The following is a 27,736-nucleotide window of genomic DNA, read 5'->3' on the forward strand; positions in this document are numbered from 1 at the left end:
TTTAATCAGCGGGTCAATTTGACCCTGAACAGTATGTGTGTCTCAGATTCAATTATAAAGATCATCCATTGAAAAAAAATAATAAAGTGTAATATAAATTTTTTTTACCAAAGATCAATTTCAAGGAAATTATAGTTTTTTTATGTCTAGGTTTTTTTCATAAAAAAATGTAAATTCCATTTTTTAAGTCCAAATGAGTAAATGAGCAGGTTGTCGTCATTGATCCTTAATTTCTGAGAAATAAAAAAACATCACTGCACAAATATTGATTGAAATGGTTAGTATTGGAGTTAATCAGATACAAAAATGTTTTGGAGGAAGTATTTGGTTTCTGACACTATTGCATGATTAAACACTCCCCAAACATTATTGCTGTGCCTCAGAAACGAACATAACAGGAGGGTTAAATAATTCTGAGTAAAATGGAAGCCGTTTTTTGTTTGTTATTTTTTTTGTACGGTTTTACCCAGTTGGTCTCTCAAATATGTTGTTTTTTTTGGGGGGGGGGAGATTGCAAATGACCATTTTTTGAGTTTGATTAGTCGAATTAGCAATTAATCAATAGTTAAATTAACTCACGATTATTTCAACAAATGATTGAATCACGATTAATCACGACGAATTACGATTAATCACGATTAATCGTCTCAGCTCCAGTAATTCTCACCATTCTCAGTTCTGGATCAGACAAAGAGACTTTCTGCTCATCGGTGGGTCAGTTCAGGCATGTCTGCCGTCCCCATCCCCCCCGGGGGGGGGGGGGGGGGGGGGGCTCAGCTGCGGTGGCAGATCTCGCAGCAGTCCAGGCAGAACTCCAGGAACTCGACGGGCTCACAGCAGGACTCGAACAGCACCGAGTGGCAGTGGGCGGGACATCCCAGCTCTTCGCCAGGCGCGTCGCGGGCGGCCGCGCAGCAGCGGACGCAGGAGGAGCAGAGGCAGCAGGAGGAGCAGGCCTCCAGCAGGCCCAGCAGCGCCACCGAGAACTGGCACCACAGGCACGCCAGCAGCAGCCCCAAGCACGAGTCTGCGGGCGACACGACACGAGGATGAAGATGACTTGAGTCTGATGTTCCATAAAAGGCTTTTTTTATTTTATTTATTTTTTATTTTTTTATGTGTGTGTGTGTGTGTGTTCTCAAAAACAGGGGATTAGCGACTCTATTAACCCAAATTAATCTCCCGCATTTGTTTGTTTGCGGTGTCAAGCGAAACTTCAAAGAGGAAAATCTTGTGTTTACTTAATCACAGCTTTGTTCAGTCCTCCAGGGAAAATGAAAAAAAGAAAAACCCACAGAGGCTTTCAGGGCTAAAAAAAAACAACAAAAAAGAAAACAATCAGGAGGAAGCTGTCACATGATAATTGCTCTGCTGCCCAAATTAGGCACAGACCAAATTGCATACGTTGACCTCGTCTGTGTGCTGCGGTGCGTGTCTTGGGTTCCTCCTGTATTCGTTTATTTTATTTCTTTATTTATTTTCATCTGTGCGAGGACAAATGAGAGCGAGCTGATGCAAATCCAGATGTTTTATCCTGTTTACTGAAGGAAGCCAAGGGTAAAAAGAAAAAGAAAAAAGAAAAGAAATGGAGGTGTCAGAATTCCCTGCGGAGTCGGGCTCAACATTTTCCTGCTTATTCCGCTGATTTATACGCACCCCACATATAACTCATGCTAATGGACGCGTGTAGATGAAATGGAGGCGTTGTGTGTCGCTCCAGAATTGATTTGATGCGGCGCTTCACAGAGATGACGGCGTGAACCCACCGGTAGACACGCAGGAGACAGAAGGGAAGCAAATGGACTTCGTGTGCCAGAAAACTTTCTGTCCGGAAAGTTTGGCGTTTGGTTGAAATACGACTGAACGAACAAGACAAAGGCCGACTTTGAAGATTTTACCGCAGGGCTCAAAGAATAAATCAGTTATTTTGTTTTACATTTTATGGCAGCTGGGAACGTTTGGTGTTTTTATCGGGATTTTTAACGTGACAGGCCAACAGGAAGTAGAATAGTGGAACGTGTTAATGCTGCGCGCAGCCTCAGATTTTGACCTGAGGGAAGCTGCCGCCCTTCCCCAAACACACCTTCTTCAAATCAGACCGAATTGGTGTCGAATGTTTGTGCTACGTTTGTGCAGCAAAACAATTTGTTTGTGCCGCTGTCATTTTAAAGATATTAAATGTTTCCAGAGGTCACGAAGGGTCAACCAGCCCCACTATTGTCTTCACATCAGGAAGAATTGGTGTCAATCAACTCGTTTGTGCAGCAAAAAGTTTTGTTTGTGCTGCTTTGGTTCTGAAGATATTAATAAAAGTTTTTTTGTTGTTTTTTTTCCCCGAAGAGTTTTTGCGGCGCTAATGGCTCGTATTTTTTGCGACAGTAGGCAGACAGGAAAAAGGGTGAGGAGAGGGGGCAAAGGTCGCCGGGACCGGGAGTTGAACCCGCGACGTCCGGGTCGAGGACTAAGGCCTCCAAACGTTAATCAAAGTTTAAAGGTAATTTTGATTTAGTAAAAGTGTGTGTGTGGATGGGGAGAGGACCGGGGGCTGGGGGAGGCCGGTTGACCTTTTGACCTTGAAACCTTCATTAATATCTTCAAAGCCAAAGCTGCACAAACAAAAATATTTGCTGCACAAACATTTGACACCAATTCTGTCTGATTTGAAGAAGGTGGTGGGGAGGGGAGGAGGCAACTTCCCTCAGGTCAAGTAACAAGCCGAGAGGTGTGTCATGCATCAATTACCAGACCCCTTTGTTAAACTCGGGTGGATTAAGGTGGCTACTTTGACTAGGCCATTCAATTAGACGAGTATAGATGAGTCTGTCCACATCTTCTCCAATTTCATTCAACTCCTAAATTCTTATTGAGAATTTAACTTTTTTTTAAATTAGCATTTTTTTAATGTCGATCTGTTTAAACAAGACGTGCGGTTTTTGCCTGCAGATCCAGGAGCGGGTCGGTCGGGTCCGGGCCCACTTCTCTTGCTTCGGCTCCTGTCGCCGCGTCCCGACGCCGCTGAGCCCTGCGGCCGGCTCTGGGGCCGCGAGGCAGGTTCCGGTCTGCTCTGCGGGACGGGGAGGCCGCATCGGGGACACGTCGGACTCGGAAGGTCACGCCGAGGCGTCTCCGACACGCCGCGGTCCCCTGAGGCCTTCGTCAGGGGGGCTGGAGCCGGCAGAGGCTGGGCTGAGGCACACAGACAGACGCGGGTCATGTGGCAGCAAGAGGAGATTGAGATGCTCTTCATTTATTAGACAGATCTCGAAGAAGACCAAACTTTTTCTTTTGTGATACTAAAGACACACTTTGCGAAAGTGAAAGTGTTGGGTCTACAGTCACAAGAACCCAAAACTAGAAGAAGATCAAGGGTTGTGAATACTTTTTTTTTACTGTTATTAAGTCGTTTTCAGAAGGTAACCTTGTCTTACCTGAAAGTTATTTTGTAATCTGCTGTTTCCTAACAACAACAACTCGAAGTGGGTAAATACTCAGCCGGGCCGTGGTGTCTACGAGGATAATCAGCGTAATCGGTCCAAACGCAAATGCAGCATTTCCATCTAAAACCATGGCTGCTTTTTCATTTGTTATCCAAAATAAAAGCAACAACACAACTCAACAAACATCTTACGCTTTCTTCTCAGCAGACGTACAACTTTAACAAAGCAGGACGAGCAGCGTGGCGGCGTGAGCCGTTTCCACTGCGGCGCCTCGGTTTCCATGTGCGCCGCTGCAAATGAGCTCAGCGCTCAAGGTATTTCCTCCGCTACCGGGGGGTCGCTCGCTCAAAGGAAATCCTCGGCTGAAAGCTCAGTCAGCCGAGAGGTCGGATCGTGTTTGCACTCAATGTTGGAGGCGAAGCGCGGCCAAAGAGGGAGCAGGTTTGCGACAACGATCTTAAAACGTCGTCCTCCTCCCGCTCACTTTTGAAAAGGTTCTCTGCTCTCCTTCACTGAAGAGATTTACGAAAAGCTGGGCTGAGTTTTATGTTTGTGTTTTATAGATTTTTTTTTGGGGGGGGGGGGGGGGGGGGGGGGGGGTAGGGGGGTAGGAGAGGTAATTTCCCACTTTGTTTTCTAAAATGAATAATGTTTCTCCAAAGCTTTCAATCAATCAATAATGAAAGCACATTGTATTGCTTTGCACTTGATATTTGCTGTATATAAAAAAAACTAGTTTTACACGAGTTGTTAAGTCTTTCAGGTCTAATGTGTTTGATGAAATAATGACAGATTTAACTGATTCACACAGAATGTAGCCCATTTTTATTTGTAACTGATTTAATGAGTAATTTTTTTATTTTTTTAAATTTGGTACTCTTTACCCTCCATACCGGATCAGTGAGTTGTTTAAAAATTAAGTCGTGGAAAACTCAGGTAAGCATAAAGCTATTTATTAAGAAAAATGTGATTTTTAAAAAAAATTTTTTTACAACCGTCTGTGACTGTAGATAAAATGTATTTTGTATCTGTATCTGAGGAACGTTAAATGTTAATTTAATGAGAATACACCCTCAAAACGTGACACACAGGGAACAGCTGGATTCTTCTGAACGACTTTAAAATGTTTTTAACAGACTACATGTCCTCTTATTACAGTAAATGATTAGATTATCATACATGATTCGTTACAGGTGCAAATTATGTTCTAAATCCCACCATAACTAATTTAGAATTACAAAAGGATGAGCTCAAACTGAGAGATTAAGAGTGAACAAAATGAACCGTGACAAAAAAAATATAACAAACAAATGGAAGAACTAGTAAATACATAAAAATAATAAGAGCGTTACATGATAAGTAAATAAAAGGGAGAGAAATGCAACAGAAACCAGATAAACCCTAAATAGAAACAATTCTAATAACGATGATTCATTTAAAAGACGTTTTCAGGCTATATTTAATTTTTTTTTTTTGAAAGAGATGGATAGCAATTTGCTGTAAGCATTTCAGAACTGGACCCTTTAATATAATAAAAAAAATTGACTATTTTTAGTTTTACAATATGGATGGTGGAGTTTATACCTTACTGCCACAAATAAGGTTTTAAAAGGCCCAAAAGATAAGACGAGACGGGGGTAAATTTTATATATCAAAACACAAGTTAAATATCTATGTGTATATATAAAAAAATTGTTAGAATCCTGTTAACCAAATAAAAGGTGCTGATAGATCAAAACTACAGTTAGATGTCTTCATTATAACAACCTAAAATTAGATGATAAAAGTCAAAAGAATTTTACTAAATCAACATCCCCAAACTGATCAAATCACAGCTGGCACAAAATCTATTAAACATAACCTGACCCTGATTCAGATTCAGCTTAAAACTTTTATTCTGGAAAAAAAAAGAGAGGAAAAAAAGTAGACTTTTGTTTTAACGGCTTGCCTAACGTGACGCGCATTAAACCACAAACTGTCCAGTGAATTTAGATTAAAACAAAAACTTTAATAACAAGCAAACAAGTCTGCCATTTATGAAGGCGCTTTTCCTTCAGGTTAGACCACCGGCACTTGCCTTCAGTCGGCCTCGTTTCCACGGACGCGTTTTCTCCCGGCGGCATGTTGGATTCGCAGCCCGCCGCTGCAGGACCTTCTCCAGCCTTTTGTCTGGAAAGGGTCAGGAAGCCCCCGCAGCAACACCCAGCATGCTGACGTGAGTCACCGCCTGTGTGAGCTGCTCTGTGCCGGATTGTTTTGTGTGTTTGTTTGTGTTTTTTTTTTTTTTGTTCGGCGCCTTAACAACACTCCCCTTCCCAGCTGACCCTGTGTGAGCCCCGGCCGCTTGTTAGCCGGGCTCGTCAGAGAGGTCGTCTCCTCATTTCTGCTTTCAGTCACCTAACATGGCGGAGGCACATGCCGCACAACTGTGGTAATTAATAACAAGCACTAATAGCAACCAGGGAAACGGTAATAGCACAAATATTATAAAAGAGAGGGGAAAAAAAACATCTTAAATAGCCAAAATAAATTGGCCCGGATTTTCTTGGTGTCGGGAAATCGGCGAATGACCTATAATTATGTGAAACCAGTCTAAACTACTAACCTGCTAACCTTAGCATGTTAGCTAACTATAGCTCATATAATAATGTTTGTATGCTAAATACTACTACTAACCTGCTAACCTTAGCATGTTAGCTAACTATAGTTCATATAATAATGTTTGTATGCTAAATACTCCTGCTAACCTGCAGGAGTATTTAGCCAATTGTTGGCTGCCTGGAAACCACCGAGATGACTTCAGATGACTGTAAAACATGTAACCGCTTCTTTAGACTAAATACTCCTGCTAACCTTAGCATGTTAGCTAACTATAGCTCATATAATAATGTTTGTATGCTAAATACTACTACTAACCTGCTAACCTTGGCATGTTAGCTAACTATAGCTCATACAATAATGTTTGTATGCTAAATAGATTTAAGTCAATGTCACTCAACATGCTTAAGTTAAGCTAACCATAGAATTTTAGCACATTTTTTACATTAAGGTTAAACTTTGACGACTTTAGAGAGTGAAAGCTAGCTAACCTTATAACTTACTACAACTTATTACCACCTAATCATATATGTGCAATTAACAACAGTCACTCCCACTGTTGCCAACTTAGCGGCTTTGTTGCCATAATTAGCGAGTTTTTCCGACAAAGATATCGGTGTCGGCCAAAATTGTAATGGGCAGGTTGAGCTTTTTGAAGAAAACTGCACTCGGTGCGCCCCTAAATCTCACTGTTACCGGCCCACTTTGGGGACCCTAGAGTGTGTAGCCCTGGGGATCCAAATAAACAGACAACCACGCCAACTTTATAGGCCTACATACCGTATTGTTGAATCACTGCTTTTAATTTTTTGGGGGGAGGAGGGTTGGATTTTATGAGGTGAGCCAAACAAAACGTAGCGCATCACTGTGAAGTGAAAGGACGTTTTACTCAACCGTCTCTTAACAGGTTTTCTTCTGGGATTTTCTTCCACCCCTGACCTGCTCCCCTGTCCCTCATCCCCACAGCATGATTCACCTACCAATTTCCACAGCGGAGACAGAGTGTTCAGCACGGTCCACTTCTTCCCCAAATTACTAAAACATTATAGGCCCGCAGTCCACCATTTTATTCCTGCGGACGACGAGCTCCTTGTTGAGCCGACTGGTCCCGTGAAGGACGGCATTGTTATTGTTCTATATGTCGATGAGCGAATGAACAACCGACCAGCCTTTATGGATTGGCTGTTGGGGGCTGGGGAAATAAATATGCTGTCAAAAGTGCTGTACTTGACAACGTGTTGGTTGCGCACATCAAAGCAACACACAAACGAAGCTGCTGAAGTTGTCGAGCTCAATGCTAACTCTCAGTCAGAGGCGGATGTCGGGCGGTGAGGCTGACGGCGAATCAAAGGCAGCCCTGAGAGGCAAACAGCAAACCGAAAGCAAACATCTTATCGGCAAAGACAATTACTGACATCAGTCGAGACAGGGAGCCGGGAAGCCTTTTGTTCCACAGCGAACAGACGCAACTTCACCCCGTCTCAGTGAGACAGTGTGATGCACTCTGGACAGTCTGTTCATCATTTTTATTTTTTTCATTTATCTGTTTTGCAGAGGCGTCAGCCAAAATCGGAGCAAATTGACGCATCTTGAGAGACAAACAGAGACACACACACGCACCCCAACTGAAGCTGTGATCTGAGTGAATCTGCGTTTTAGCTAACTTTACTCGAAGCTGTTATTTATAAAATAGCATTTTTTTTCCACGTAGAATTAGATTTTAAAAGGTTTTCTGAAGCAATTTATTGTGTGTCATTACAAACACAAAGCACAAGAGGTCAGGACATTTGATTGGTCAGGTTTTTTTTTCTTGGCAATGGTACAACTTATGAAAATAAAACTATACGAGTTGAGCAGCAGAATGTTCAGGAGTTGCCAAATCTAAAACAAATAAGACCTTAATATATACAGTATATATATTTACCATCAATATTGACTGGATATTTATAACTACATATCTGCTGTGTTCAGTTATAACTAATGTTATATTTGGACTTATTGTGAGATCCAGCTACACATAGATGGACTCTATTTTGGTGACTTAAGAAAAATAATTTCAATTCTGGACGCGAGACATTAGGACAACAGGAAGGAACCAAAGATTTGACAGGATTTTCCAGAATAAAACCCGAGTCGAAGGTTACCCCAAGGTACCTAACCAAAGATTTAGCCAAATAACCAAGACGCCCAAGGGTCTGCTTTATCTTTGCAGTTATTTTTTATTTTCTGGTGAAACGATGATTACTTCGATTTTTTTCTTAATTCAGCTGAAGAAAACCTTCAGTCGTCCAACTTCGGGTTGAAATCCAGACATTTCATTAAAATGCAGAGTTTCAAAACTTCATTTGGAAGATAAGAGACAAACAAACAGGATGTCATCAGCGGAAAAATGATTGGAAATATCCTTAAAAAGACGACAGAATCGGAGAAAGTAGAGCGGAAACAACAATGGTCCCCAAAGCAGAGCCCTGTGGAACACCAAAATGAACAGGACAAGAAAGGGACACGAGGGGAAACGATTTGAACTGAATTTTTATATTGGGGTAAATATTTAGGGAGTGTGAATACTTTTGTGGGACACCAGGGGTGCGCTAAAAGCAATAGTAATAAGAAGAAAATACTATGCAGCGTATTAAAATGCACAATAAGCTGACATATTTTATTCAGTGACACACATCGGACTCACACCTGCGGACAGAAACTTTCATTACAACGTGCTCAGAGTTGACCTTATCTTTATACAGTGGACAAGTTGCCATGGTGAAAATAAACGTCGGGGTTACCTGAACACCCCGCCGAAAATAAATAATCAAAGAAGACGACGACGACGACGACTCTATTTACAAATCCAGTCCGACAGAACCCACCACAGGGAACATGACCTCGGTACACAAAGGTCACGTTTTTGTTGTTTGGAGAAAGACTCAGGAAAACTCCTGAGCTGTTACACGCTACCGTCTCGCTCACCTTTTAATCACACACGAACACGGATGACAAACAATCCAATGAATCCAAATTTAACTCGCAACTTCTTAACACATAGCTGAGAGTTTTACTTGTCTGTGCTTACAAGAGTATTTACTCGCGCCATTTTGACACAGACGTTTTGTTTTTCCTTTCACATATGAGCTTTGTTGATCATCCGTCCCAGTAAGCTTTTACAAAGAAAGGAGGGGAAAAAAAATCACTTGACCTGAAAATGAAAAGTTGCATTTAAAACGTCTGACAGAGTTACTTTAAAACCCACAGCGACAATAACGAGAAAAAAAAGAAGAAAACCCCCCCCCTGCCTAATTTAATTTAAAATTCAACATCGTTTTCGGTCATTAAACGTACAATTGTCGCATTTTTGTCTTGATTGTGATTTATCTCAGGAGCTACACAGGTTTGCTTTTTTCCACGTCTGGAACTGGATGAGGAATGCGGGTTTTTTACAGGTAGGGAGAAATGTTGCGTAATGCCAAAATGGATAAACAGGACTTAAAATGTGTAACTGAATCTGAGCACCGTTTGAGCCATCGATATGATAATATCCCATAATCGTGGCCTCTTCCTGCAGAGATCCTCTGACAAAGTGATGTAGTTAAATGTTTGTAACAAACTGACCGAACCCAGACGTTTTGACACACAAAGATTAAATTATTGCATTATCCATACAATTACATGTTAAACAGCTGCCAAAAGAGCAGATTTCTTTCATCCAGTACTGTTACACAGCCTTGCAAAAGTATCTACGACCTCTGAACTTCATATTTTATCAAGATACAAACACAAAGTTTAATGTTTCGTTGGGATTTTCTGTGAGAGAGCAACTGGTGGAGCTGTGCAAGTGACGAGAATCTGACTGGTGAAAGAAAGTTCTGTCTTATAGTTGACACAGCAGGAGAATCTAAAGACTACCTGAAGAAATCCTCCCCATCCATTGTGAAGCACAGTGGCAGCAGCATCATGCTGTGGGGGGGTTGCTTTTCATCAGCAGGAGAACATGGAGGCTGATCAGAGTTGAGAGGAAGGCGGCTGGACTTAAGACAACTAACAATTATTTTAGAAATACATTTTTCTATCAATTGTTCTGACGATTAATCGATGAATCGGTTGAAATAAATCGTCATATTCAGCAGATTTTTCCTTTAACAGCGTAAACTTTTTCTTAATCCAATATTAGCGATACATTACAAAACTCAAGTAATACAGAATTAAATTTTTTTTTTTTTTTACAGAATTAGAAGTAGGTGTAGATAAAACTGTAACTTGAGGACAAAGACTTTTTTCCCTCTTCATCTTAAAGGCAAAATGTATAAACGTTTTGTTTTTTTTACCAATTTTGGCTTAATTACTGCTCTAAATATCTTGTTCTTTTGGTAAATTACCCTTTTTTTGAGTCTGTACACTCCAGTTAACGATTAATCAATTACTAAATTAGTTGACGATTATTCCTATAATTGATTAATCACGATTAAATCAGATCAATCGCTTGTAATTTCGTATTTTGCAAGAAATCCAATTGTGGCTGCAAACAGTGGGGAAGGTCAAAGGTCACGGACACTTTAGCAAAGTGTCTGCATTTCATTTCAAACCCTCTTCAAATCAAACACCTCTACAAAGTTGCAGTAGTACCATCTCCGACATCTCAGGAGGTTAAATGAGAGCTTGAACTGGCGGTACTGAATCGTAAAGGTGGAAGGTCACTCGAGGTCAAACAAAAGCTCCTCGCTGTTTCCGTGGATCAGAGGCTGCAGACTGACCGGATTGAGTGTCGGCAGCTGACCGTCGTCGTCACTGTTCACTCTCTCGAAGTAAAGTTGCCTGAGTGAAACAAGAAAAAAAAGAGAAGCAAAACCGTGGCAGTTGTTTTGGTTGGTGGTTGTTTTCGGTTGACATGAAACTTCTTATTAAGAACGACTCACTGCTGGACCGGAGGAGAGAGGTTTCGTTTTCGGCCGCTGCCGTCGGCCGCTTTGTCGATTCCTCGAAGGGTTCGGCTCGAGCGCTCCCTCTTGAGGCCCGGCAGCGAGGCCTCTGCCAGCGCGGCCTAGAAAATATTTGAAAGTCCAAACTGAGAAGTTCGAGCTCCCCGTCTCCAGAGAGCTGCTCATTTAAAAAGGCTTCCAGAAGCGTCAACGTCTCACCTGGAAGGTGGAGTGCAGAGCGGTGCCCAAAGACAGACTGGAGCAGACATTTTTCACCAGTGATGGACTCCTAATGGAAACAACAGGAGGGAGCTGGATGTTATTTATTGTAAGGTAATTAGTGCACACATGTATAAAATAAAATAATATTTTTATTAAAGTGGTTAGTAACTATTGTTCATTCTTATTTACTGTTGATGGAGAGCTTTGATAATGAAACAAATGGCTACAGCACTAACTTCAACTTTTTCACAATTACACAATTAATCGGTTAAAACTGTTTTTGTCTTTAAAGAGATTCTAATTCAAGTTGAGATTTTTACTTTACGCATAGTACAAAAACCACATTTAAATGTATTTATTGACTTTAGCTTCTTATGCCCAACTGAGACATAACTATGGCCACTAGATGGCGGCAGAGTGCTTCCAATATGATCCTTGGTATGTGTTGAATAGGCATCTACAGGCGTTAAAAGTATATAATAGATAAGAAGTTAAAGGCTCAGCACAAGACAGAACAATTGACTGTAATCGGCTGATTTTTCTCCAGACAGTCTGATTGGCAAACAGCCAATTACTGTCTTTGTCTCGTAGCTTTATCTTTTCCCATCTATGTGTTCATGTATGTCATTTTTGCAATATGCTAATAATTTTAATGTTGAATAAAATAAACTCAGTAACTGGGTACATTTTTTGATCTGTGAACGCACCACACCTAAACGCTACCAGTTTATGCTGACAGCAACCCTCTGTGGTGTTGATGCTGTTACTGAGTGAAGCAGACAATAACTGCGTTTCCACATTATAAATGTGTGCAAAACTTTGTCAATATTCCACGAATGTAAAAAGAAAGAAAGAAAAAAACAGTTTTGCAATCACAGTGTTTTCATTAAATAAGAAAGGCAGTGCATCAATTCTGAACTTACTGTCTGTATGTATTTGATGTTGTCCATTTTAAGCCGACATTGTTTTGTTTTCTATCAGAACAATCAAAGTAAGACTCAAAGGTGCAGATTTAACACTCCTTATTTAGGTAAATTTAATACTAACAATGTATTTACTAGCTAAATATCACTCACTAAGCGATATTAGTGAAAGCGATACTGAGATATCGCTTTCACCAAGCGATATTTGGTGGAAGGCGATATTTAGCGAAATATCGCTTTAATGTTGATATTTGATTCAGTTTTGCTTTCACTGAGCAATATTTAATGAAAGCAATATTTCACTACATATCACTTTCACTATAGAATTATTATAGTGAAAGTAATTCTGTAATTACTTCTATTGAAGTAATTGTGCTGTTATGAAAGAATACAATTGCTGTTCTTTCATAATTACTGTAATTCAGGACAGAATTACTGTGTTTTCTTGCCATGAAAGAACAGTAAAAATCAAACATCATCTTATCGGACCTCATACTCGGGTCCATGTGCTCGGTAGTTGGGAGTTACTGTACCCTGCGATCTTCTGAGACCTCCTCCTGTGGTATTCCTCCTCATCCACCGTCCACACGGCGCCTTTCACGTTCTCCACGCGCACGAAGCACTTGTGCAGGCTCAGGTTGTGGCGGACCGCGTTCTGGGTCAGAGTGACGGAGACGGTTCTGCTGAAGCGGGTCGGCCGAGACGCACGCGCCGCAAACCGCCCGGTCAATTATTCTGCTCACCTTCCAGGTGGCGGCGTTCCGCCTGAAATACGCGAACGTCCTGGTGAACCAGTTGTAGATCTCGTTGAGTGTTAGCTGCATGTCTGAGGCTTCTGTGATAGCCTGCAGATGGGGGTGGAGGGCAGAAATAAGCGTTCAGTGCATCATAAAGTGAAAATAAAATGAAGTGTGTCACGAAATCTCATAATACCTTTTTTTGTTTTCCACTCAACATTCGTTTTCACACGCATTTTGCATGAACTAATCAGCCTGCAAATGGTTTCACACAACTTTAAATGCATTTTCTTTAAGTAGTAGATCAAAACAAAGTGGTGCGTAATTGTAAAGTGGAAGAATAATGATGTCTGGTTTCACATTTTTGGACAAATATACGTCTGAAAAGCGCCTTGTCTGTCTGTATTCAGGCCTCCTGAGTTAAGATGTGGTAGAATCGGCGCTTGCTTCGATTAGTTTTGGATTATGTCTCCTTCTGTTTTGACAAAAGCAGTTGCACAATCTCTGCAAAATGTCTCGAGCTGTGTTATACTTTGACAAGGACATTTTTGACAGATGAAAAATGTTGATCTAAACCATTCAATTGCAGTTCTGATTGTTTGTTTTCGGTTCTTATCCTGTTCCAAGGTGAAGTTCTGCTCCAGTTTTCAGGAGCGCAGGCAGTGTTAGTCTTCTACTAGCCTGGTTTCGCTTCGTACAGAGAACCTAGACCTTCGGCTGATGAGAAACGATTGCTTCCTGGAGTCGTGGACTCTGTTGTCCTAAATTTTACCCAGTTGCTAACGTTCGGCTGTGATGCATGCAATGCGCCAGTTTGACAATATGAAGCTTACCGGAAATTGCCTGCTGCTATAAACAACCATTCTCCACTGCAAAGAGAGAAGAGCCGAGCCAAACAAAATGGCTGTAATTCCATATTTGGAAGCGTGGCTAACACGTATTGAACAGCTTCGTTCACTTCCTCCACTCTCATTGATGAAACTACAGGCTGACTACGACACTAAAACAAAGGAAATCAACATCATTATTCACAACTTCTTCTGTTTCCTGATTGACCTGGTTGCAATTCTATTGGAGAGAATCCAAGGCAATGGGAGAAATCCCTGAAAGGAGATGAGAATTGAGCAGAAATGCGTAAGAAGGCAACGGTCAGACTAGAGTTTTTGCCACGCATAGTGGTAGAAAACGTCAGAAAAAGTTCGGTTTGAGTCTCATAAGTAGTTCCATGCTTTGTCCCCTGGAAAGGCTGGAAACTAACGATCAGGCTCTAAATCAGGCCTGAACCTTCAGTGTCACATAAAGACAGTTCAAAAGTCGGCCTTCTGTCACCTGAAGAAAAGTTCTAGGATTAAAAGACTAACTTCCGATGAAGATCTAGAGAAACTCATTCATGAGTTTATCTTTAGTCTCATCTATTACTGCTGCAGTTTCCTCACAGGTCTGCTTAAAAAAACAAAATCAATCCTTCAGCTGCAGCTGATCCAGAACGCTGCTGCTCGTGTTCTGACTAAAACAAGGAAGACAAAGTTCTAAAGTCCCCAGTGTAGGGACTTTAGAACTGGGTTCTGCTCTGCATCCCCAGAACCAAACATGGAGGAGCAGCATTCAGCTTCTACGCACCACAAATCTGGAACAAACGTCCAGAAAACTGCAAAACAGTCGAAACACTGAGTTCCTATAAACCCAAGCTAAAAACCCACCTGTTTAGATTTGCCCTTGATTAACAGTAACTGGAACATTGATCAACATATGTGATGTGCTTGATGATGGCATTTGACAAAATGTAATGTTTATCGCTTGGCACCGTTTTTATGGTGTAAAGCACTTCGAATTGTCTTGTTTCTGAAGCTGTTCAAAAAAACTAGACTTAAAATAATAAAGATGTGAAAAGTCAAATAATCTCTAAGCTCATACCTGTCGGATCAGGGCCGCGTAGGTAAACGGTGGTCTGATGTCAGCGTTCTGGTAAAGTTCATATTCATTCTCTGCAGAAGGACAAAACACAGTGTGTGTGTGGGGTGGAAAGAGGAATAAAAAAAAACAATTGGGAGATTTGAAATCAGCTGCTTTCCTGACGCGTCGAGTGAAAACCGCGTCCACCGTTTACCTGAAGACAGAGAGAACACCAGAGCGTGATGCCGGTGTCCCGCGGCCCGAGGCCGAGGTGGCTCTTCGTCTTCCTCGCGGCCCTGCGGCGGGGAGCCGGCGGCGCTCAGAGGTCTCTGGTGTCTCAGAGAGAGAGACGCTTTGCCGGCCAGCGACGCTGGACGGAGCTGAAAAGACGGACAGGAAAAACAAAACCAATAAGAAGAAAAAAAAAAGTGAGACATTTCCTTAGCGAGCGTGACAGAGCGATTGGATTCGGCTCCTCCGACCCGCTTCGGCTAATGCCGCGATGAGAATGAAGCCAATCATTGTTAATTACAGGGTGAAATTGTTTGGTGAGTGTTGTGATTAGGGTTCAGTGTTTGCGAGATTAACAAATGATTAGCTTCCGCGTTATCGGAGCATGTCCGCCGTCTGGAAGCAGACTGTCGGCCCATCTGGAGCCGACAGCTGGGAGACAAAACTACAAACGAGAGAGAGGAGTGAAAAACGGGAAGAATGCACACAAGACTAAATATATCAGGATTTCCAGCTTTGTCTCATCTAAGTACCACTTTACAATAAGGCTCCACTTACAGATAATAACGTATGTTATTAATTCATCTCTAAACACTTTATAGATTCCAATAACTGTTTGTTATGCATTAAGTAAGGATGAGAAGGAGACAAGATCTACCGGTTTCTTGCCAAATAAGGAGCCAAATCTGTTCCAGTATATATTTTAAACTGACTTGTTATAGTAAACATTTCAGACAATCTTGTAAGCACAATAAACATTTGTAAACGTCATCTTTTTAGCATATAGTTTCCCTCTCACGGTTACTTAATGCATAATAAAGAGTTATTAATGATTTGTAAAGTGTTCATAACTATCTATAAGCTGTCTATAAGGGGAGACTTATCGTAACTTTTTTATTTGTTTGTTTTTTTGTAAAATCACCAACGTGCCTCAATTACAGCCTGACACTCTCCACATCTGCAGGAGAATATGACGTTTTATCTCCTCATGCACTACATCCACAATGGTTTTCCTAAAATGTTTCTACTGCTTTAACCTTTACAGATCACGCCACACTGTAAAACATCTGGAGGTGGCTTAACTTGAAAATGAAGGCCCACCTGCTGCCATGAAAATGCAATTAAAATCAACAAAAAGAATCATTTTGGTTTTAACTCAGAAATTAAAGTTCCCAAAGTTGACTTGACAAGAGAGACGTTGTTTAAACTTTGTTGTGTTTTTTTTTTTTAAAAGTTGATTAATCTTGAATTGTGAGTTTTAACTTAATGCTGAAATTTAAACCAAATAATTCTTTCACAATATGCGAGAGAGAAAAAAACTGACTTTCTCTAGTTAAAGAGCCACATTTCTCTATTATTTTTACTCACAATATCAAAATAACTACTTATTTTATTTTAGAATAAATTAAACTCTTCTTTCAAATCGCATGAGCAAAGCTTCTGATCTGACAATGAATCTTATTCAACATCACAATGTATTTTGCTCGAAAACATTTACTGTGAACAGGACATTAAAAACAAACATTTGCCTTAATAAATCACAATAATCAGATCGACGCAAGTCATTTCCACCTCAGGATACAAACACGTGCCGCTAAGCATTCTGGGAAATAGCTCCCACTCCCGTCTTCTCCTGAAAAAACCCGAAGAGTTTGGTCAAACTTTTGCAGGTCTGACAAAATAAATAAACGGCTCAGCTTATCTTTCACAAACTCACACATTTAGGTTAAAAATGTAAAACCCGGCACATTTCATTGGAAGACAGCAGACGCAACTAATGGCGGCTCACGTGTTTTGCGGCGTACCTGGGGGCTGCGGTGGTCAGCGGCCGCGGCGCCGCGCGGCGAGGGCAGGCGCAGGTGAGCCATCATCACATGTAGACGCTCCTGCTCTTTGCAGAGCTGTTCCACGAGACGAGACCAGACGGTGTCATGGCGTAAAAAAAACCCCAGAACAAAACAAAACAAAAATCACTGAATTCGGCTAAGTAGAATGGAAGCCTTTCATCCCAAACACATTTTCCAAAACAAAAAAAAATTTCCCGCTGCGTCTTAACATCTGCTGAAAGTCGGCGTTGGCTGACCAATGCAGATCCAACGCTGAGAAAAACAAGACCATGCCTCAGACTACAGTTGTTTTTGTGCGTTTCTTACCGCGCATATGATACTTAAAGTTGTTTGTTGTGGGAAAACAAAAAAGACCTAAAAGAGGCAAAAAGTGTGAGACAAAGTTTTGGCTGTAAAGAAACGAAAACAGGATCATAACGGCTACTTTAATTTTTTTTTTTTTTTTTACAATGTGTCTAGACCTGGCTTCAGCTGAAGAGTAGTAGCCTATTTGTCTTTTTCATAGGATTCACTCCTGTGGAATCTGGCTCACCTGCAGCTCCAGCTGCTGGACCACCTGCATCTGGACTCGACACTGGGCGGTGCTCCTGTCGTCCAGCGTGTGTTCGCTGCTCATGTGTCTGAAAACCCCCAAAAAACCAAGAAACATTCAATAGCTTTTCTGTGAAGCAGGTGTCCAACGCTCTTCTTTGCAGATGACAGTGTGGTGTTGTGTCAAAAAAAGCAGCCATAACTCAACTGGTGGAATAAATTCAACAGGCGGTTGAACCGTCTGCTGAAAGTTTAGCTAAAGGATTACAGTGTGTTATCCACTGGACTCTTATTGTGTTGTTATTAAAACCTTTGTTACCAGATGTTCTGCCTGCTCTTAACTAAAAATTAGGATTGTGATTAATGATTGTAAGTTTTACGCCGTCAGAATGACAAGGAATTACACCATAAGTGATGAAATAAATTGGATTTTTAAATGTATAACTGTTTGTTGGGTGATTTAAGTAAAATAAAAAATGTGGGGGTTTTTTTCTGGTTAAAAATACATTTTGTTTTTCTATTTGTTTTGCATGTTGCCATTTGACAGATGAATGCTGAACATGGCAAGACGGGGATTCTATTGGATCCTTTATGAATTTTATAGCCGTTTGTTTTTAGTACCTGTTTACAGAATGTAAAAAAATAATAATAATTGTACAGGCAACATGGACTATAGAAAGCTGTGGTGTTGAATAACTTTTAAAAATGTCTTTTTTGTTAGCTTGACTTTGGAGGGGGGGGGGGAAACAAGTTGACTTTAATTTGAATTCCATATTTTACTGCTACATATCGCAGCTTTACTGTTGCAACATGTGCGCGACTTCATTTTAATAAAGCGGATCTCTTGTAGCCTCATATGGAGATGTCCATTTTTATTCAACTTAATCTATGAAAACACATTTTATACCGATATCGTGTCAAAAATAACACATTTCAACACATCGAGTTGAGTGACACAATAGTTCCTTTGAACACGTTCAAATTGAGCTCATCATGTGTCGTTCTTGACATTTGTTCATCTCAGCCAGCATTTGATACTTTTTATCTTTTTCTTTCTACTCGTCTGCATTTTTTGTAAAGAGTCGGTTCGATATGTTTTGCATCACAGTAGATTTTTTTTTTTTTTTTTTCAGAAAGTGCTAAGTTTGCTGCGAAAGGTGGAAGATCTCAGACGTTTGGAGCTGCAGGGGAGAAAAATAAAACCAACTCACTGGACAAACTGGGCGACGTTTTCACAGACGGACTCACATCCGGGCCAGTTACACACTCCGTGACCGAAGAGGGCGCGCGCGAGAGCCTGGTCCCCGTCTGCACCGCTGCTGGATGAGCGAGAGAGAAAAGAAAAACTGACAAGAAACCCCAAGGCATCGCTTTAAAAAAAAAAAAAAAAAAAATCAAAGCAGAAACTCCTGACAGGAGAATTTAGTTTTCTTTTTTTTATCATTGGGGGGGGGGGGGGGGCATGAAATGACAGGAAGAGGTGGCGGGTAAAACCGACAAATAAACGGAAAGCTATTTCACTTCTGATTCGGGGACATGTTCTCCAGTCATGTCAACTTTCTTTTTCTTGTTTTCTTTTTTGCATTTTCTTTGCTGAACCACCTCAGGTGCAGGAATAAAAAAGAAAGCAAGAAAAACAACAGCGAAACAAAGCAGCCCGCTGGGAATCGCATCCTCAAAAGCAAACGTCGCCCTCAGACAGAGAGGACGTCTGCAGACGACGCGTCTTTTGACCTTTACAAAAAAAAAAAAAAAGGCCGAACCGCTCCAGAATAAAGGACCTCACCGATCCGCTCCGGGAGGAGACGCAGACAGCCGGTCCCCGGTCGGCTCGACTCGAGCGGACGTTTTCCGGCTCCCGCTCGTCGCCGTCCTGTCGTCAGAAAGAGCCGATCTGAGTTCCTTCCACAACTTCTGCATCTCCGCGGGTCCGAAATAGCCTGTGAAGTTGGCACAAATAGTTGTTGTTGTGTTTGTTTTTGTTTGTTTGTCCTGATCAGTAAAAGGGAGGAGAAAGTGAAAGAAAATGTTCCGAAAGAGAGGAAAAACCGGCAGAGGACGGCGAGCTGCGTGTTCCTGACCTGAACCCGAGGAGAGGCCGGGAGGAGAGGCGGCCGGGTTCTGCTGGACCATCAGCTGCTGAGCAAGAACATTTTCAGAACGAGAGGTCAGAGCTTTCAGGACTGCTGGATGTTTAGTTACGAAGATAAAAAAAAAAATAAACAAAAAGTGCCACAAATCAGTAAATATAGAAACAATGTCATAAAATAAACGTGTGATCGCTGAATTAAAATGAAATCAATGAATAGCTACGATGATTTTAGTAACTCAATATATCAACCACACAGCTAAATGATAATTGCATTTGGAGCTCAATCATTAAAATGTAAATTCATCGTGAAAACATTAAAACCGGCAGCAAACAGAGGCTGGCTTCTGATTGGTCGACCTGCTAGCCAATCACATCGTCTGCAGCTGTTTACTGGTGGAACTATAAAATAAATAAGTGTTGAAATCCACATATGTGCTTCCAACACGATGCATTGAAGTGTTAATGCAGGATTTCTGCACTTACTGTACATTTTACAAAATATTTGAGTAATAATGAAAATATTTATTACTTTGTTTGATGTCTGCGCATTGATTTGCCAAAAGATTATCCCAAATAACCCAATAATTATAATTATGAAGATACTTTATTAAAATAACAGACAAAATAAAAACGCAATTAGCAAATTTAACACATAAATTAGTAGTAATAATAATGACTTTGTATTTTTATGATGTAAATCACTTTGAAAAGCCTTATTGCTGAAATGAGCTATACAAATACAATTTTTAAAAACATGTTTAAAGTGTAGAAATCATAACTTTGTTTAGTCTCACTCTTTTTTTTTCTACTGTCATTATTCATACACCTGGCTGATTCAGATTTAAATTTTGTTCCTGATAGGAAATGACAAACATCAGTTGAACAATGTGAAGGATGTAAGAATATGGAAACAAACAAACCTGAACTAATCTCTTTTCATCTCTATTTTATTTTTGAAAAATGATCAAAACGTAATCATTGATAGAAAGATCTTCTGTTTTGACAGCTTATCTTTGGCGCTGAGCTCCAGGTCTTTGAGTTCGGAACGCCTCCTGCACATCACCCTAATCTTTAGCTCTCCCTACAGATTCTCTGCCACTCAGAAACATTCATATTAACAGGATTGTCAAAATAGAAGATTTCCCAGAAGGCTTCACTTTACTGGTATAAACAGCTCAAACAAACAAATGAAGAGATCAGTTTCTCTGATTTTACTTTCTATGGGGATGTGTTTGAGTAAAATGAACATTTTTCTTTTATTCTACAAACTACTGATAACATGTCTCTGAAATTCCAAGCAAACACTTTGTACTTATTTGCAGAAAATGAGAAATGGTCAAAACGAGGAAAAGGATGCAAAGAAAACAAGTTCATCTTCATTCAGAAATGAATATAAGGTGGAATAACCAGGAGGTGTTCAATGGGTTCAGTTCAGTGGGCTCTTCATTTTCCCCAGAGCTGTATGTTCACCTGTCACACATACCCTGTAGGTGTTGATATTTGTAATATTTTTAGGATTTAAGCAGCTTTTACCTCTTTGACTTTCTTGCTGATCTGCTGTTGAAGCTGCTGCTGGTAAAATTCCTTCAGGTGTTGCTAAAACAGGAGCAAATGATTTATTATTTCTACTATTCAGATGTAGAAACCCACCACCTGCCTAAAGACCAGGGACCGACCGAATGACGAGGAGATTTTTACGAGCGTGCTCTGAAAGGTTTAGAGCCCAAAATCGATTTCCGCTGACGGCTGCGTCTCCGCTCCACCGTCTGCTTCTTTACGTCGGCTTCAGTTCTACAACATGCTTTCTGTATCGACAGACCCGATGTGATCTTAACATGTCTGATGTGTAATTTTGTCCCAGTATTTATGAAAATCACGGGGGGGGGGGGGGGGGGGGGACGCTCCTGGATGGGATGTTTTTCACAGTTGTATCATTTTCTGAAAAACTAAAGGAAGTCACGTCCATTGCATCTAAATAAGCGTTGAGAGAAGAAGATTTTTGTCAGAGAGCAACATATGCAGACGAAATGATTTGTTTACTGCTGCTTTTCTGTTTGAAAAAAAAAAAAAATCAGTTTCTTAACTTATTTAGTTTGCCTATTTAGTTTGATCTTACCCTTCTTCAGCATGTTTAGGCCAATTGTTAACTAATTTGAGTTGCCAACACAAAATATTCTTGTACTTGTACTTTATGACATATTTATCTGGGTATATCAGGAAGATTTAAAACAAACAACAAAAACACAACAATCATGTCGGTTAGTTTTGTCATAATATATCAACAGTCTAGTTGAATAATGTTTAATTAGCATTCATTTTAACATGCGTAATTCGTTTCATCTGCATGGAAAACTTTTTTTTTTTTTTTTTAGAAAAGATTTAAAAACACTTTTAAAAACGTCTCCGTGGAACGACTCCAACTAGCTCCGCTGCAACGTTTGCAGTCCATTGTAATCCGGATTTCCCGGCAATCCGGATTACAAACGTTACCACTAAACGAACGCGCCCCTGTAAATCTCTACGCTGGGTTTGGAAGCGGCGTGATGAAGCCGCGCGCCGACGTACCTGCTGGAGCAGGAGGGCTTGCTGCTTGTGGCGGATCAGAGCCTGCAGCTGCTGCAGCTGGCCGGGCGGCAGCAGCTGCTGCAGCTGCTGAGGAGCCATCATGGCCAGGAACACCTCGAAGATGAAGAAAGGCAGGATTAAAACACACACACACACACACAACCACGATCTGCAGAGAAGAAGTCAGGAGTTTCAGTAACGGACGTAATCAAGCGGGAATCTTTCCAATTACACATCAGGATTGCGGATGGCTTTGTGAAACATCATCATGCCGGAGAGGCCGACCTAATTAATGCCATAATTTCATGCTGGTTGTGGCTCCTAATAGGAGTGTATGGCTATTAATAAACGCAAACACCTCCGGAATAATAACTGACCTGTAAACTTGGTGATTGAGTGACAAATGACTGACTGATCACCTCCCATGTGGCTGAAACCAGAAACAGAAGCAAAAAAAAAACGTTCTGGACAATTTCAGCAAAATGGGCCACTCGGCATACAGCTCAGGTTTTCAGATAAGATGTTTAAATAGATTAAGACAATCGAGCGTCGGATTGTGCGATTTGGTCTCACCAAGAGTTGAAGACGTCAGTTTGCTCTCAATTGTTCAAAAACGAAGATGCAGTTTAAAGAAGCTATATTTATGTTCATCCTACTAAATGTCGCCCCAGTTATTTCACTTTTGCAACAGGAAACAGATTGACATGATAAACCAAAGCCGACTTCGTTCACACGAGTCGATCGAACTCTGCGGATCTGCTTGGTGCTTCGTCAGAAGAAAGTAAAAAAAAAAACGATGGCAAGATTACAAAAGCAGATTTGTTTTTATACTCGCATCCTGTAAATCAGTTTTTTTTCCTCCTTGTGAAAGTTACACTGTAAACGTGACTACGGTTACATTTGGTGTCAGTTCCAAACACTTTTGAACTTTATATGCATTTTGCTTTCATTTATAAAATCAAATGTCCTTTTTATTTTTCTTCTTAGTGTTCCTTTTCATTTCTATTATAATTTTCTTAATTTTTGGGTTTCTTCTGTGTGTTATTCTCTTTTTTTTGTTTCTATTTTATTATTGTGATATTTATTGATTTATTTGTGAGGAACTAAAATGTATTTCTGGTAAGCAGGTGAAGCTAAGCTGAGTATATTGTACCGTAATGTAGAGTTATTTCCTAGTCCTCGGGCTGACAACAAAAGGGGAAAAGTGCTGATATGGTAGCTAACTCTTCTCATACGGTAAAATTTTGAAAAGTACAATTTTTAAAAAAAGGTGATTTAAAAAAATATATATACATAAATGAGAAAGGCTGTGGAGCAGGCTGTTTGTCTACAGGAACAAAAATATGATAAATATACAGGAACTGTAAAATTCTTTTGCCGCCTTCTTACTCGCATCAGTTTGATTTTTGGGCTTTTACACTAGAGATGTGGGATATTTAAAATTTTGGTATCGATTTGATACCAAGTATCGCCGATACCGATATTTTTTTTATTATTTACGTTTTTAATACATTACCAAACTTCTGACCTTTAGGTGCTTTTATGGTTTTTGATTTGAGTTTTTTGTTGTTGTTGTTGTTTTGTTTTTTTTACAGAATTTGTACAAAACGTACAGGTGTCTACAAAACACTTGAATGACATGTTGGCATTAAAAACGGAAACGAAAGAAAAACTAAACAGGTTTTTGTGCATTTTTTTCCTAATTGAACAATGTGCAAAAAAATACATAATTTGAGAGCAAATCAAAACAAAACAAAAATTTAAAGCAAAGTTGAGAAACTACTCTACAAAAATAAAATAATATCTCAAGAGGGAATCTGAGGCAAAAATACTGATCTTACCAAGCTAGTATCGACTGAATGCCGATATTTATACTTGGTATCGATGTTATCGATATTTTTGGATCGATCTGCAAAGTTGATCAAGTTCTAATTCTGATCAGTCAGCAGAACTCCAGACTGCATCGTCTCTTCACGCTGCCGCTTCCGACTTATCAAGAGGAGGATTTGACTGGAAACAGACTCTATGGGGATACCTGTTTGTGGAGGAGGCTCTGGCAGCTTTGCACCCTCACTCCGCTGCAGGAGTCCCCATTAGCCGCTTTCTCCCCCGCTCCGGCGTCCGTGTGGCTGAGCAGGCTGCTGGCTGGAGTTTGACGGGCTGCCGAGGGACTCAGAGGAGACTCGGGCATCTCAGCACAAGTCCTTAAAAAAAAAAAGAGGAAAGAAAAGAAAAAAAATCAAAGAATAAACATCCCCCCATCAACAGTAAATAATAAGCTTTAAGATTCAGACTCAGAGTCCCGGTGGAATCACTTCTTCTTTGTTCCGAGAACAAGACGAGATGTTTATTTTAGGAACCTGCAGTGTCACTTTTCGAGAAGGTGTTGAAGAAATCGCCTCTGGCTCTTTAAGCCTCAGACTTTATTTAAAGCTTAAAGCGCAATTTATAGCCCTAAAAGAGAGAGTGGATTAGTAAAAAAAATATAAAATAAAATAAAAAAATGACCTGTTTGATACATTTAGAAACATATTTGACCCAACTAACCATCAATATGGCAATTAATGAATGGTATGAATTTTATAATTTTACCAATAATTCCACACAGTGTAAGGAATCCATTCACGTCTTTCAGGCATGAAGGTGATAAACTCCTACAGATGTTTCTGTTTCTCTTTCTTCCTCGTGCATAAAAGCTGAGGCAGACTGTTTGCCATTTCCAGCAACAAATTACTCATTTAAATTCCACAGTTACTAAACGCTGAACAAAACTTCTGAACTTTTTTTTGTTGTTGTTGTATTTTTAAGTATTAAATATTAAACAAAAGCTACGTACCGTTACTGTGGGAGCCAGACAGACGGAGACGGTGACTCCAAGTGAGGCAGGTTTGGACTGAGGGAAGGAGACATCTGGTGGAGGTGGGAGTCTACCTGAGGTGGGGAGGAGTCGCTGCATCGCCCACTGAACACCACGGCAGCGAGGATAGGAGACGCAGGACCAGATGAGAAAAATGTTTCCGTTCTCTAAATTCTGCCTCCTCGGCTCAGCATCACCCGACATTCGATCCAGGCCCATGCAAACAGAGAGGGAATTGAACAGAAACGACCTGTTTACGTGTTTTGATTTTTACTCATTGCAGCTGCTTGATCTGCACTAATGAAACTTGTTTGCAAGTAACAAGTCCCCCCGATTTTTCTGGGAATGATCAGCCTTTAAGTGCGGAATAGTGGGGCTGTTTGTAGCTTTGTTCAGCTGCATTTTCTGGAAACTATGCAAAGAAAGAAAGAAAGAAAAAAAAGGAAGAATAGAAACCAAAACAAAACAAGAGCTCCATAAAAACACAGCTGTCAAAGTGTTATCAGAGGCCTGTGTACAACGGTGACTGCTCTCGTTTGAAACGGCACATCAGGTACATCTAAGAAGACTAAAGAAGGGTTCAAGTTCACATTTACAAGGCACAAATAGTTTTGCACCAAACATACCTCCATAGTTTCAGTTTTAGATTGTGGATAAATGGAAGATGGTATGTCATTATAACTTTAATAACTTGGGGTCTGTCTGCAGTGGCACCAGCAAATATAAACAGAGGGTTTTAATTATTCATTTTATGTCTTTTTTGTCCTTCACAGAGCTCAACTTTTAAATAAGGTTTGGCTTTAGTGTGCTATTTCCCGCATCTCGACCTCCCTTCAAATTTGAGTGAACAAAAACCAGGAACCTCAGGAAAGTTACCTCTATGATATTTTACTTTACACTACTTTACTTAATCTTATTTTACAATGCTTTACTTTCCACTATGTTATCTGAAGTTACTTTACTATACACCACGTTACATTACACTGTATTTCTTAACATTATTTTACATTAAGTTACTTTACTCTATGCTTTTTTTCGTGTAGGTCACGTTACATTATTACTTTATTACTTGACATTATGTTACTTCATGTTATGTTACTTTACGTTACAATACTTTACGATATGTTACCTTACTTTACATTATGTTATGCCACATTACTATATGTTTTGTTTGCTACATTACTTTACGTTACATTACTTTACATCATGTTATGCTACATTACGTGATTATTTTACACTACGTTATGCTACATTACTTTGCGTTACGTTACTTTAAATATGCTACATCACTTTACGTTATGTTTGCTACATTACTGTACTTTACATTATGCTACATTACTTTACGTTACGTTACTTTACGTTACATTACTTTACGTTATTTCACATTACCTTACTTTACATGACGTTATGCTACATTACTTTACGTTACGTTACTTTACACTACATTACTTTACGTTATTTCACATTACATTACTTTACATCATGTTATGCTACATTACGTGATTATTTTACGCTACGTTATGCTACATCACTTTACGTTACACCACATTACTTTACGTTATGTAACCTTACAATACCTTACTTTACATTATGTTATGCTACATTACTTTACGTTATGCTTTATTATTTATGCTACGTTATGCTACATTGCTTTATGCTACGTTATGCTACATTACTTTATGTTACTTTATGCTATATTACTTTACTTCACGTTACTTTATATTACATTACCTTACTTTACATTATGTTTTACTACATAACTTTACGTTACGTAATGCTATATTACTTTATGTTACGTTGTGCTACATTACTTTATGCTACATTATTTTACGTTGCGTTATTTTACGTTACGTTATGCTATATTACTTTACATTACTTCACGTTACTTTACATTACGTTACCTTACTTTACATTTTGTTATGCTACATTACTTTACGTTACTTCATGTTACTTCGTGTTACTTCACAGTATTACTTCATGTTACTTTACATTACATTACGTTACATTACTTTACATTACGCTATGATACATTATGATCCATTACTTCACAATAATTTATGCTACATGAATATTACCAAAATGAATGTACTGTACGCACCCAAAACTTTGTGGCCTTCACCTCTTGCACACTTGGATCATTCAAGCTGGACAATGATTCTGAACTTGCCACTGGATCTTCCTGACGTAGAGAAAGTTTGGACTTAAATCCAAACTGAGATGGCATTGCGTGACCAGAAACAGGCTGTTGATGCTTGGGCTGAATGAATACACTTATGCAAACAAGAGTGGTCCAGAATTCCTCCATAGTGATGCAAAGTAACTTCATGACTGTTATCTCAAACACACCAAGCGTGACACAACCACTCATTAGGTTTAGGGAGCAAATAATTTTTCACATGGGACCAGTAAAAATGTATGGCAAATAAAGTAAATACAATCCCCCTTTTAAACTACACTGCACCTTGTGCATGATGTAATTGCACTTTTTGCAAGCAGACTGCAGTATCTTGTTTAATGACTGGGGAGTATTGTGTGGGTGACTGATTTAATGACATACACATGTTCAGAGGGAGATACATTGTTACCGTAACTACCAGTGTGCCTCATTTACATGACAGCTATATTGAACTGTGAGAATCTCTGCCTCTCCATGTCAGAATTTCACCTTCAAGCTGCTGACATGGATGTCAGAAACTCTGTCCTCTCTGTGAAAGTGAAGAGGCTAAGAGGAATATTGACTGGATTTACATTGGTGAGTTATATTGGAGGAAAAAACTACTCTTTTAAGGAGAAGACCGTCTGAAATTATTGTTTCCATAGCCCTAAAATTCTTGTGACCCACTGGGGCAACAACAACACCCAAATAGCTGATGTGGTAATTCCCACGCTATCG

At 40.0% G+C, this 27,736-nt stretch overlaps 2 protein-coding genes across 2 annotated transcripts; both read right to left on the bottom strand.

Annotated features, from left to right (window-relative positions):
• Positions 1–329: 329 nt before the first annotated feature.
• On the bottom strand, positions 330–3,979 carry LOC116730077 (myoD family inhibitor domain-containing protein-like). The gene is made up of 2 exons (XM_032579066.1): positions 2,938–3,979; positions 330–1,027 (listed from the first exon to the last, which is right to left on the bottom strand). The coding sequence occupies exons 1-2, from the start codon at positions 3,245–3,247 to the stop codon at positions 774–776; spliced, it is 564 nt and encodes a 187-aa protein (XP_032434957.1). The 5' UTR covers positions 3,248–3,979; the 3' UTR covers positions 330–773.
• A 4,688-nt stretch (positions 3,980–8,667) lies between these two features.
• Positions 8,668–25,937, bottom strand: LOC116710052 (forkhead box protein P2-like). Its single transcript, XM_032548851.1, has 16 exons — positions 24,823–25,937; positions 24,022–24,190; positions 21,987–22,100; positions 20,955–21,017; positions 19,411–19,468; positions 19,116–19,269; positions 18,541–18,648; positions 17,331–17,418; positions 16,757–16,852; positions 14,935–15,100; positions 14,742–14,812; positions 12,834–12,935; positions 12,624–12,745; positions 11,165–11,234; positions 10,943–11,067; positions 8,668–10,841 (listed from the first exon to the last, which is right to left on the bottom strand). Exons 2-16 carry the CDS (start codon positions 24,175–24,177, stop codon positions 10,721–10,723), a joined length of 1,614 nt encoding a protein of 537 aa, XP_032404742.1. The 5' UTR covers positions 24,178–24,190; positions 24,823–25,937; the 3' UTR covers positions 8,668–10,720.
• Between the last annotated feature and the right edge of the window lie 1,799 nt (positions 25,938–27,736).

The sequence above is a fragment of the Xiphophorus hellerii genome, chromosome 2, assembly GCF_003331165.1.
Source record: "Xiphophorus hellerii strain 12219 chromosome 2, Xiphophorus_hellerii-4.1, whole genome shotgun sequence".
Lineage (NCBI taxonomy): Eukaryota > Metazoa > Chordata > Actinopteri > Cyprinodontiformes > Poeciliidae > Xiphophorus > Xiphophorus hellerii.

Coding starts and splice junctions, on each gene's coding strand:
- LOC116730077 (XM_032579066.1), bottom strand. CDS start 3,247: ATGAAGAGCATCTCAATCTCCTCTTGCTGCCACATGACCCGCGTCTGT. Junction 1,028..2,937: donor ACCCGCTCCTGGATCTGCAG/GCAAAAACCGCA, acceptor TGTCGCCCGCAG/ACTCGTGCTTGGGGCTGCTG.
- LOC116710052 (XM_032548851.1), bottom strand. CDS start 24,177: ATGCCCGAGTCTCCTCTGAGTCCCTCGGCAGCCCGTCAAACTCCAGCC. Junction 19,469..20,954: donor TCAGCAAGAAAGTCAAAGAG/GTAAAAGCTGCT, acceptor GTTCTTGCTCAG/CAGCTGATGGTCCAGCAGAA. Junction 16,853..17,330: donor TCCAGCAGCTGGAGCTGCAG/GTGAGCCAGATT, acceptor CTCGTGGAACAG/CTCTGCAAAGAGCAGGAGCG.